The sequence below is a fragment of the Lethenteron reissneri genome, chromosome 33 (genome assembly GCF_015708825.2).
Source record: "Lethenteron reissneri isolate LAM-NWPU_2019-01 chromosome 33, ASM1570882v1, whole genome shotgun sequence".
In the NCBI taxonomy this organism is placed as follows: Eukaryota; Metazoa; Chordata; class Hyperoartia; order Petromyzontiformes; family Petromyzontidae; genus Lethenteron; species Lethenteron reissneri.
In genome coordinates this window covers 6,514,854-6,528,193 of record NC_083811.1, presented here as the reverse complement: position 1 = coordinate 6,528,193, position 13,340 = coordinate 6,514,854, and the positions used below count along the sequence as shown (strand labels likewise).

At 39.7% G+C, this 13,340-nt stretch overlaps 1 protein-coding gene across 1 annotated transcript in view; it reads left to right on the top strand.

Annotated features, from left to right (window-relative positions):
- The window catches only part of LOC133350266 (methylosome protein WDR77-like), a 58,216-nt gene that overhangs the window by 14,592 nt on the left and 30,284 nt on the right, over positions 1-13,340 (top strand). Inside the window, 2 exon segments of the mRNA XM_061564430.1 lie at positions 5,061-5,196; positions 10,025-10,074. Coding sequence (XP_061420414.1) covers positions 5,061-5,196; positions 10,025-10,074 — 186 coding nt within the window.

Sequence of the window (13,340 nt, the reverse complement as noted above, 5' to 3'; positions counted from 1 at the left end):
CAGTGTTGGGGGGGGGATGCTCTTTCCAGTTGGCTATAATGGTGCATTTTGCAGCAGCGAAATACTCTAAACTAATGTTTCTAAATGTGGAGGGAAATACAGGAGAACCCGTAGAAAAATCCACGCGAACACGGGTAGAACATGCAAACTCCAAATATACAGGCATCAGGGTCGGGTTTGAACCCACGACCTCCTGCATATCGGGCCAGATGGTTAACATCTCGCCACCTTGACACAAGCAGAACGTGTGCTCGTACCTTGGTAGAATTAGCCGCTTGTTCGATCTTCATCCCGAGGAAAGGATTTTCATGGAAAACCTGCAATTGAGTTGGTCCTAGATGCTGCAAAAGTATAGAAGCTGAATTTTGAAATGTAGAATAATGGCATGACAGCCTGAGAGGATGATCGAGAGGAGGTCCACCATGAAAATAGAGAAGTGAGATCAGCGTATGTGGAGTAGTTAGATGGATTGTTGTATCACAAGATAATTTTGGATAGCTATGACTTGAAGTGAACTTAAGCTAGCAGTGGTTAGAGCATAGCTGATTGTTATAAATGACTAAACCAAATGGGTGTCGAGCACTTAGTTTTGATTTATAATTAGAATTTAATTCTAGATTTGAAGCTTTCGTGACTGCAAGGATTCATACTCTTAGGTTTTTCGGTAAAGTCACGTAGGTAAAAAATAATAGAAATAAAATAATAAATCACGACGTTTCGGAGGCAACACACGTCTCCGTCATCAGGTGGGACCGTCACAGCAAGATTTACTGTCTCAAGCGAGACAGTACTTGAAACAGTAAATCTAGCTGTGACGGTCCCACCTGATGACGGAGACTTGTGTTGCCTCCGAAACGTCGTGATTTATTATTTTATTTCTATTATTATTTCTATCATTATTTATTTTTTACCTACGTGACTTTACCGAAAAACCTAAGAGTAGAATTAGAATGTTTATTTATCTTGGAGGAATCTAGGATGTCTTGTAGGGGTGGGTCAGCAAGTTGCAACAACAAACATTTCAGGAACCGTATGATTCCACCTTAATACTCGATATGCAAAAAAGTAAAATTTAAGGACAGAACATGTTCAGAAAATCTCAGTTACTCGTTGGGGGCTTTATTATGTTTCAGCCTACCTATATTCTAATTGCACAAAAATATATGCCTTTTCATTTACTTTACTTTGTGTTGATGTGTTACAAACTAAGGAGATGTAACAAGAATAATGGATGCATGAAAGGAGACGCATGGTCTACATGCGTAACAAATGCAGGCTCGTGTGTTGCGTGTACGGCGAAAGAAAATTAAAGTCCAACTTTAAGCTGGTGAAGACATCTTTCCACTTATCTTTTAAACGCAAAGGAATGTCAAGCATGGCTTTTCATTGACCTATACCTACCTATACCTCATTAAAATAGCTTTTATTATAAAGAAAACCAGTTGTGACGCGAGGCCTTTTTACCTTGAAGGAGCTTCGATAATTAGTGGAATTCTATGATAATTTGCAAAGCAAATCCATGAAGAGCTTTCAGTGGTTACAGTGCTTTATTTAGCAGATTATGAATAATAAGAAACGTCTGAGAATGTTTACTCTGTCATAGTTTTAAAAAGTAATACAGAAAAAAGCCTCATCCTTCTTCCTTTTACCTGTCTTTCCAATTATCCATGTCCCCCAAGCTATTCACATCTTTTCTTCCTAATATCCACACTTTTGCGTGGATGAGCATATAAGAATGGGAACCCAGAAGTCCCGTGCATTTTCCCACATTTTCTGCGATCAATGCTTTAGACCCGACCTGGAAGTGATTTTTTGGAAGTACGCAATTCATCCTATTGTAGTGACATGGAATGGGTCACTGGCACGTAGCGCTGGTTGCTGGCAGAGAATCTTCTGTTGTAGCAGCCCTGTCTGCCAGCAGGTCATGTGATAAGCGGAGAAAGGGATGTGGGGCAAAGGTGATAGAGGGGGCACGTGAGGTAAAGCCCGGGAACCTTCTAGTACGGTCTCGAAGGGGGGCGTGGCCACGCTGGGTGGATAAAAGGGGGACCCTGAGCAAGGTTCGGGGCTGTTGTTTGGAGTGGAACCCGTCGTGCTGCTGGAGTCTTCGTCACCGTTTTCACCTCTTCGGCGTTGTTGGTCAGGCAGCCTGTTAGCTGTCACGACCATAGTGTAGTTACTCCTTGTACCTGTGAAGCCTATAATAAATAGAGTGCCTCCTAGTATTAGTGTCTCACTACACTATTATCAGCGCTGAGATTCAGATAAGGTGAATAACCCAGAGGTGGAAGCAGATTTATTAAATTATCCATTACTTTGTGTGGATAAGTAGAATAACTGAAAAATTGTGGTTAACTCATCATATTATCTGAAAAGAAACGCAGATCATAAGCAACCGTGATCAATCCACGAATGGACGAAGGCCTCAAGTCGTCGGCATCGCTGTCGGTCCTGTGACAAACAATACACCTAGCAATTTAACACGTAGGCTTTCACGACCAATATTATTCATAATATAGGTAAATACATACAATTACAATTCCTTATAAGGGAAACAAATACCAATGAATAACAATTGAATGATTACCAATCTATATAATTACAATACCCTCCCCCTCTTTGCCTTGAATCACTGCACCAGATTGAATTGAATTGAATTAAATGATGATGTCACCCTGCTGCTGCTCTATTTAAGACCGAAAGCAACAGGAGAGCTTCACCATTCTTGCCCGATGAAGCTGATTGTAATTATCAGCGAAACGTCATACTCAAATTTTAAAATGCTGTTGATTCTCTCTTCAGCACACCGGTGGGCTAAAGAAGTGAATTATTTCGTCCTTTGAAAAAATAAAACGTGACATATTTTTTATCTGTTTGGCCGTGTCGGGTGGTGGAGGGTTACGACACATTTATAAATAACGCGATCTGACCCAAAAACCTATATTATGAATACACCTAGCACCGCCACACTCCTCCTCGGTATACGTCCTTAGTGGCTTGTTTCTTTCCTTGGCTGCCACTCCCATCACTTGTTTTTGACCATCAGGCATACACATGAGTGGAGTAAAATGGGTAATTTTAAATGAGGATCTGTCCATACCATCCTGTTTCAGCCCTCATGAGGAGTTTTGACTGTGTGTCAACATTTTTTAGATTTTTTTTCTCCACATGCACATATGTTTTCATTATGGTTCTGCAAACTGACGAGGTGAAAATGTATCTACGTACGTTCTTTATTAATTCTGCCCATGTGGAAAGTATGCATGTGGTGTTGCAAGCTGGTCTGGCTCTGTCCCTATTAAAGCCGTGCTAAAGCGCCGTGTTTATGATTGTACAGGCAGGGGAGGGCTCTATTTTAATGGTTTTATTGCAGATGCCATTCCGAGATGGAATAGCATTCTCCCAATATAGATTGCAAGCCAAGAACACTTGCTCTTACACTCCTCACAACACTCACTTATAAAGAACACAGAGCTTGTTACTAGATTGTAGCTTGTCGGGAAATGTTACTTTTAGCCACAACCATACAATAGCATTGTCTCTGGATGTGTCTCAGGATTTACATTGTGTTAATAGAATTTGACACTGCAAGAATTACCTTGCTTTGTTTTGGTAATGCGTGTGAATCTTTGGATTATTTCAATTGGGAATGTAATTGTCTTTTAAACTCAAGCCACATATGAATATAAATTGTATCATGATTGGACTTTGTATAGCATCTACTTCAGCTATAATTTATCGACGTTTTTTAAAGATAACACCAGCCAGCCTTATAATTTAGTTATCATTTTTGACAGATTATGCCACATTTGTCTAATATTTATGGTGGCTCAAATTGCCATGCTTTTGTGCATGTTTTAATTACTTTTTCTGTTACCTTGTCTGTTTAATTAGGCTTTGGCAACTAAAAAAGTTCACCAAGAATATGTTTAAATCAAAATACTATGCAATGGGTTGCTATTATAGTTTTCTTTCTCTGAGTAGTATATATCTGGTCTGTGAAAATGCGATATTTTCATTCTTAAATAGACCGAGCGAGCTAATTTTAAAACTCTTCCAAGCTCCACTTTTAATTTGTGTTTTCCCAAAATAAATCACCAGTCCATTGAGAGAATTGAATGCAAACAGTTTTTGGGTTCACCCCATTTGCATTTGTCTTGAGGCAATGTACTTGTCTGAATACTTGTGAAAACAACTGTGTAGAATTCAAGTGCTGTAGATTGTATGGCATTTCTTTATATTGTTTTGAAAACAAGGTTGCTCCTAAGAAAGTGTGTTATCCTGTCCTTGTCATGTTTTAATTGTAGATGCAATGATGTTGAAATGTCTAATTCCAATAAGGTGCCCTGCTTGTAGCCCTGCTATTTTCAATTGCTGCAATTGTCGGGAAACAGTTTCGTGCTAATTTTCACTCGCAATTTAGCAACTAAGTTGCACACTACCGATTAAGCTCGTGCCTCATTATAACTATTTTAAGGTTTGGTGTATGTATCGCATTTCATTGCATCTGCTATGAAATATCCACCTTTAGTACTCTGTTGACAATACCCCCTGTACTGATTCACTCAGGAGGATGTTTGTGGTTTTCTTGTCCGAACCCTTCAGCCACTGGCAATTGCTGTCTTTGTATTCGAGTTCCTGGCCACAAAAATGAAGAACATTGAGTAACGTGGTCCATATATAGCACTCTATTAAATGTGGCTTGCACAGCTTAGTGAGCTAATGCCCAACCAAGCCTTTGTACTGAAGAGGTCCTTAATGAGATCTTGAGTTCAAGCTTCAGGTGGGCGAGGGCATTAATTGGCACTACTTTCATTTCCCAATACTACGTCTCCTTCATCCAAAGCAAATCTTGAGGGTTGACTCTCTTCTTAAGCTTTTGGTATATATTGATATGTCAGTTGTGCCATGTGGTACTTAAAAAAAAACTTTTCCTCGAGGTGGCAGCATTTGTCTTGTCGGACTCCCCCTTACTATAAATCCCATCGGAATTCAAAAGAATCTCCTGCGGAGTCTGATTGCGGATGTTCACTTGGCCTCTGTGTGTGTCTTTGTGCCAGGCGCACTGGAGCTGTGGGAGCTGGCAGAGAACGAGGCTTACCTTTGCAGCCGACACTGCCGCTACGAGCACAACGACATCGTCACCCGAATCAGCACGTCGGGGTCAAAGGTTGTGTCTGGCAGCCTGGACCGCAGGTGTGTTTGTGTCCCAAGTGACAAGGTTTCAGGCATTCAGACACAGCAGTGACAGAAAATATGCAGCCTTTGATGATCGTTATTTGTACACAAATCTATGCTTGGGGATAAAAAGCAGTTGTTACCCTTGTGCAATGATGTAAAGAGTAACCCATTTGTGAAATTGTCTCTGATTGTAATCTTGAGCACTTTTAAATGAAGACGTGCGCTACAATTATCTTGCTGCGACCTGAGTAACAGAATGCTGTATCAAATAGTTGTCAAAATATGTAGGAGCAAGACAATATGAAGACCACACACTTCAATAGGTGATGTCTGGTAGTTTGCCAGTGATCTCTTGTGCTTCACAGTTTATAAAAAATAATGAACTAGAAACCTTTGAACTAAAATTTTTGTGTCATTCAAAATAATTCCTTCATCAAAATCTAAAAAAGAATAAACCTATGTGTGTCACAAATGGAACAAACATTTTTTTAAATGTGGTTGGTTTATCTAACTGTGTGGTCAGCGCAATCTCACACGATTGCAGGTTTAAGAATTGAGGGAGTTTAATCATCCACCCCCAATAACATGCAGGAGAAAAAAAAACGAACATGCGAATCATTTATTAATGACGGAAATAATCGACAAGACTTGTTCTTTTCGCAGGAGGAATGATTTTTACACAGGTTATGCTCAGGGTGGAGGGTGTTGTTTCTCTCGCCCTCATCACCCCTCCACAATACCCTCTTCTTAGGGATTCCACCTTCCCCATCCATTTGTTGTGCTCATTTCCACAGTCGACCCTTCAGCTCCTCCTGTATCCCAGTCCTTTTCCTTCCTCAGAGTATTTTCACTTCCATTCTTCCTCCTGTAATGTCCTTCATCAAACCATCCTCTATACACAATCAGAGAGTATATATATATTTTATTGTAGAAAGTTTTTGCCTTACCACGACTTCATCAGTCCAAGACAGTTGTACATTACAGCAGAGGCTGGTAACACAACAGAGCATGAGCCCCCATTCTTGTCATTGCTCTCCAGACCTTGTCAGCCTCTACTACTTCACGGCCTGCTCTCTCATCTCTGGAGATCTGATTGGGCCCTGCATGATGGCTCTCCTCTCATCCACTCGACACAGACCCTCGATAGTCTACTGCCGACACACACTCCTGAAGGCTAAAATAAATACATTCTAGGTTAGAAGTTTTCGTGACTGCAAGGATTCATACTCTTTGTTTTTTTTCGGTAAAGTCACGTAGGTAAAACATTTAAATAAATTAAATCACGACGTTTCGGGCGCAACACAAGCGTCCTTCTTCAGGTGGGGACAACTTAGCGAAAGCACACCGCTTAAGTGTGTTGCGCCCGAAACGTCGTGATTTAATTTATTTTAATTTTTTAACTAAAATAAATTAAATTTAGATTTAAAGCTTTCGTGACTGCAGGAATTCATCTTCTTGGTTCTTTCGGTAAAGTCACGTAGAAGGGAAGTAATAAAATAATAAAAATAAAACATAATAAAATAATTCTCACGACGTTTCGGCCTGAAGACGGCTGCTTGCGTTGTGGCCGAAACGTCGTGAGAATTATTTTATTATGTTTTATTTTTATTATTTTATTACTTCCCTTCTACGTGACTTTACCGAAAGAACCAAGAAGATAAAATGAATTATATATGTTTCCTTCTCATTACACGTGGCGGAATTCACGGTACTCGAGACGTTCCTTCTAATTTTCTTCAAACTTACGCTCATTTAGCCCTTGACAACTTGCCCTAGAAATGTTTGTCAGGCTGTCTCGGTATAGTCCTCTGCAACATGGCTCCAGCTTTCTGTCACCCAGGCATAATGTAAGGCACAGATTTTAAAAAAAATTCCTCTTTTATATGGGGAAGTGTCTTCTCCCCCCCTTTCTCCTGCTTGAAATGAATTTTACCCTTGTTTTCAAATGAGCCGTAAACCTTGTTGATTGCTTGCGTCAGCATCCTTTACAACTTGCTATTTATCCACTTTGGGGTTAACTACAATATTCCAAGTCGTAAATCCCATCACATTTCTTCCCAGCAACAAACATGTGGTCTGGTATAAAATAGAACGATATAAGTTATAATTATTTGTCAAATTTTGCAGCACATGTCACAATGTGAACTTCTGAATTTCACACATTAAAAAAAGTATCATACTCATGGCAGCTAAAACAAATACATGGATAATCTTAATGTCACTTCTGTAATGCAACATACCATTTTATTTATTTATTCATGCGATTTGCAAGTACTCTTAAAACATGAAAGAAGCATTATTTTTTTTTATAAATCAGCAAGCCGCTAAAATTGTGATTGTGCTGTCTACCGAGGTGGATGATTTTTAACTTTGGAAATCCCACGGGGTTGGCATATTTTTTTTTATAAAACCCAGATGTTTTCTTTGTATTGTGTACTCAGAAAACAAAGCCTTTTGATTAAAGCAATAAAAAGTCGTCCACGGTGGTGGAGTTATTATTGACATTATGCATGAGTTGAGATTTTGCAAATAGAAACATTAAATATAATATTGTTGCCTACTATAATGGAAACTACAGTAAAGTTATCATTCAGGAAGTGCATTTATAATGTCAGAAATAAGATTTTTACTTGAAAATATAAAATGCATTGTTCTCACGGAAAGTGTCTTTATTTTAATACTTTTTTTACAGGGCAGTTCCACAGAAACTTAAATGTTGAGTTGAACATTTGAAAAAAAAATGAACAAGTCAATTTATTTTTACGGCTCGTAAGATTAGCCGGTGAAATGGATTTTATTTAGCTTGTGGCAAAATGTCTTTTACATAAAATTTGTTCTACAAGAGTAATTTCACATTCTTTATTTTCATAGAATTGGATTCTTTTAAACTCTACCACGTGATTAGTTTGTTGGCAAATAAATCATGCTGTGCTTGTGACATTCGGTATAGGGTTCAAAAGTTGGTGATGTGGATATTTGAAATGAACACTCGCAAGTCTCTAGTTGTTTGAGGAATCTGGTGCACTGACCAACAATATTGTACCATGCCGTTTTTAATGTAAATTTTTTTTAAAGAGGTGTATGTATGATGTTAATATAGCAGGATCGTTGATAATTATCAGCGCTCTAATGTAATCTCCCAAGATTTGGTTCATATTAAAATGTATAAAGGACAAAACAACTAACGAAACCATTTTCTATTTTACCAGGTAAGGCCCAACTGAGCTATGTAGTTCTTTTTCAGAAGCAACCTGGCCACAAATGATAGCTCAATGTGGAAATTTATAGCAGCCAAATGTTCTAAATGCATGTTTATAAATGTGGAAGAAAAACTGGAGGACCCGGAAAAATTCCATGTGGCCACGAGGAGTGCATGCAAACTCCAAATATACAAGCGTCAGGGCCAGGATCGAACCCAAAACCTCCTGTATATCAGTTGAGGTAGTTAACATCTTGCCACCACTTGCAGACTGACTCACATCACATGTGGTTCGAAATTTGTATTTTAAAGAGCTCCTTTGGGATAAAAACGAATGAATCAATTAAAAAACTATCTTTTAAAATACACAGACCCAAGGTGATCTTACTAACTGCTTAATTAATTAAATACATCCTCCATACCAGGCAAGGGAGTTCACTTGTTGCCACCATGGCACCCCTAAGTTAAATTTTTTTTGTACTCAAGGCAGGGTTGAGTCATCCTGTAATTAAAGCATAGAATATATTTTAGACTTGTTGCCACCATGGCACCCCTAAGTTTCAATTTTTTTGTACTCAAGGCAGGGTTGAGTCATCCTGTAATTAAAGCATAGAATATATTTTAGACTAGGCCATAGGAGAGCTGTATCCTGATATTAACGTGTAAAACATTCATAGGTATGTCAAGTAGTCTTCTTTTGTGGATATGACATTGAATTTTTAATCTGGGAGCGAGTGCATGCACATATCCTTTTGCCTGCTGTAAATCGATGAAACTGACACGTGTCAAATTAATCTTCAGGTGTTGGGATACTCGGCTGTTACAGATTGAATTGTGAGATGTTTTTGCAGTTAGATTTGTGTGGTTCAATTTTGAAAAATGTACCCACTGGTTTTTAAGAAAAACATGGGATTGACGGCATCCCTTCAGTGTTTTGAGCAACTTATCCTTGTCATACAGAATACGCGATGTCCCTGTTCTTGAGATGCATGTTAAGAGCTGTTAGCAGGGAGCAACGAGCAACAGAAGTGATTTGAACTTACTTTTTTCAATGGATGGACAATGCTACCAGAGTGTGGTTTTTTTAGACACTCGACTTGCAATCTAGACCACTCCTGGTTCGATTCCATCTCCCGGCATGGCATCTCCCAGCATGCTAGTACAGCACACCGGTGTGTTGCAGAGTAAACCCACAACATTTACAATTCGAGTACGACGTTTCGAGTATGACGTTTAATGAATGTGCCCATTGTTTCAACTGCCATGGCATGAAATCGAACCAGCAGCCTCTGGATTGCCAGTCCAGGGTGCGAATCATTACACCCCCGCAACACTCCTGTTTAAAGAGTGTCAGATATTAATATAAAATATCCAGCGAAGGTCAAATGGTTTTTATTGTTATTTCGACAATCATTTCGTCAATGCTGTATTGCAAACTTTATCCATCCACGAATTTACTTCTACATCAGCCAGACAAAATCAGCGCTATCTATGTCATTATCCTGTACTCTGTGATATTTCAAGCTTGATTAGTGTGTTTAAAAATAAAAGGATACAGCAGCGGGTAACACTGCCACCTGCCTCGGTTTGACAGGTTGAGTACTCGTGCTGTCTTTAACATTCCAACTGTGACGTGTGCCCTAGTGTGAAGGTGTGGGACCTGGCAGAGCTCAAAGTGGTGTCGTCATATCGTGGTAAGTCACTTATGTTAATAGTTGGATTTTTTTCAAGAGCGTTTAAAAATGACAAATTGACAAGCGCGGTCTTAAAATTAATTTCTGTTCCACCCACACCATATGCAATGCTTTCCACCTCCAGATAAGGGGACACATTGTCTGGCATGCCAAGTAAGCGTGGGTGCTCGCGAGTGCGTGTTGCGCGGCGGGGGCGCAGTGGTTAGCGCATTGCGCCGGCAGACCCAGCGACCTGAGGTTTTGTTTCTTGGCCAAGACTAACATTGGTGGCAAGCGATATCTGAACCGGTTCTGGACCTTTACTCGGTCAGATCAGCGTTACAGAAGTACTTGTTGCAGTGAGTGAACATCAGCACTGAGGAGGCAATGGCAGGTCTGGCCTTGTAGTTGGCCGCACTATCATCCCCTCCCCCGTGTGCTCTTTTCCAACCTTGAGTTCACTAATAGATTTTGCCCCAACGCTGTTATGCTATACAGGGGAACTTGGTCTTTTGTGCCCATGCGATTGATTTAAACACTGCATGTGCCTGAGTGCCTATATATGCACGTGTGTTCAGTGCACTTTGTAATGTAAATAATCATGCTTGATTAATTGAAAACAGATTAAGGTAATTAATTAAGCAGTGACTAATACCACCTTGGGTCCGTGTATTCTTAAAGGTCTTTTTTAATTGATTCTTTAGCTTGTATCCCACAAAAGATCTTTACACTTCAAATTACGAACCACAGGTGATGTGAGTCGTTGTCTGAAAGTGGTGGCAAGATGTTAACTACTTCATATGGTATACAGGAGGTTGTGGATTCGATCATGACACTGACACCTGTATATTTGGAGTTTTCGTGTTTTCCTGGTGGTCGTGTGGATTTTTATCCGGGTCCTCCGGTTTTTCCCTCCACATTTAGAAACATTTCCACATGATAAGTCACTTAATTGGGTTATCATTTGTGACCAGGTCGCTTCTGAAATAGAGCTATATAGCTCAGTGGGCCTTACCTGGTAAAATAAATATAGTTGGCTTGGTGATTCGCTGATTTGAAGTATTTTTATTAAAAATTATGGGAGAGCATTTGCTCGCTCTCAGAAGAGAATTACTAAGGCACGCAGGAAGGCAGCCAGGCAGTGAGCCAGCGCCAAATCCCCCCCTCCCAAAAGCTCTGCAGTCCTCAATATATTGAGGTGTTATTGGATGATTAATGAGTGTTTCCATGTGGGAGGAAACTGGAGTACCTGGAGAAAACCCATGTGTGCGAAGGGGACACACCATCCCAAACAGAAGGAACAGGTGGATTCAACTTGTTTGCTGAACTGCCTTCAGGCAAGCCAGAGTATGGTTCCTCAATGCCCAGCATTTGTCCAAATCCACCAACACTCGGCCTCCACAGCATTGTATTTGTAGGCATGCATCACCACCACCTAGTTTACATTTCATTAATTTATAATGTGATATATTGAACATAATTAACATAATTTGTACTTGTCGTAAAGTCCTTAATGCAGTATATTCACAGATTACATTTATATTTACCCAAAGGCACTCCATTTAAAATAGCTTTGTTAGACTTGTGCAAAAATAAACAAGTGTATATTAGTCGAATCTTCTATGCACTTGTTTTGCACTATACATAGTTTTATTTTTTTCATTACCATGTTATATACTTGTCCTTTCTTTTGTAGGTTACCTTATATAGATGACACGTAAATGTCAAAATTAATGTATTGTACCTTTATAATGTACGACACTATCAGCATGTTTTTTCCTCTGCATGCAAACAATATTATTGCAAATATAGTACATGTGTTGCATACACTTAGAAGGCTTTTAGCAGATCCTGTGCCACATATTTCACCGACCGGTACATTAGACCAAGGCATTGCAAGCATCGTTTTCACAAAGCATTTGTATTTTTTTTACCGATAGGAATTTCTATTTTCTTGTTCTTGAGGTTTCGGGTGGCTGTTGATGGCAGGCGTTAACCCAGTTTCGTTGCAAGCGTGTGGTCCCCACTGCAGTATCGGGGGATATAATTGTATTCTCGTAGAAAATGTATCTCGCGCTTAATTGTCGTTGGTGCAACGAGATCGCTGCAGCAAGCTCGAGGCTTCCGAGGTTCACTGCGCACACTTTTGTTGCTCTGCATTCAATGCGGATTTCCCCTCCTCCTTTCAAAGACTTACAAAAATCAGCAGGTGGCAGTATTGCATCTTTTGTTTAAGGGCCCCTCTGAAGACAACAATGGGATACAACAATGATATGTTGACAGCTTTGCGTTATTGATTTATTTACTTAAATATATATTGATTTGAAACCCTCTTTGGTTCAGCATTAGTCTGTAAATATTGTAGGAATGCAACTTTGTCGTATTGCATTGAGAGTGGTTGTTTTCATGATCCAGATAGAACTTAATATGCATTGAAATGAATTCAGTGAAACCCCCGTGAAACATTGGACAGCCTGGACAGAAGTCAAGGGAAGACAAACGTCAAGCCCTTAACTCATAAGCGTTGCCAGCAGAAGTGTCGCCTGCAGCGGACTGCAGGGCAAGGGTTGTGGTCTTGCATCCGCATGCGTGACTTCACCGCTACATTGATTTCCTACCCATAGCAAGGCGACTTGGGAGGAAGAAAAAAATATATATAAAAGGTTAGGAATTCACAGCTCATTTCCTTTCTTTCATCCCCAAATTGTTTGTCATGAGCTGGCTCAAAGGCTGCCGGTGCAGTGCAGTGATTGATAACTGGCTGCGAGGAAACCGAGGGGAGCCCAGTGTTGCTGTGGGTGGGAGATGTTGTTTCAAAACACTTAAAAGGAACAAGCGTCCCTCACCTTCAGACATTCACCTTGAGAGAATCCCATTTGGAATGTTTCTTGTCGTCTGTGTGGGGATATCTGAAAAAAAAGTTAAATATCATTGATTGTAATGGTCAATGATCAAGCGTTTTTTACACAAGGTTTCCAGGTATGTCAGAAGGAATGAAAAAAAACTAGGATATTCCTAAGAGTTACAGCATATTAAAGCAGTTGAGGGATTATACCACATTTCTAGCAGATGGTACTTGTGATTTTTTTGAAAGTTTTTTTGTTATGTTTTGTTTCCCTGTGTTTTGAATTTATTGCTTGCGTGATCCACCCAAGGTCATATTACATTTCCTTTTTCTTTGATGCAAAGATATTTTTGCTTTGCAATATACTGTTTAATCACGTTTAGATTGCTCCTGCACCTTTGGAATGTGTCCGTTTTATATGTTCATGGTGTCCTTTCTGAGC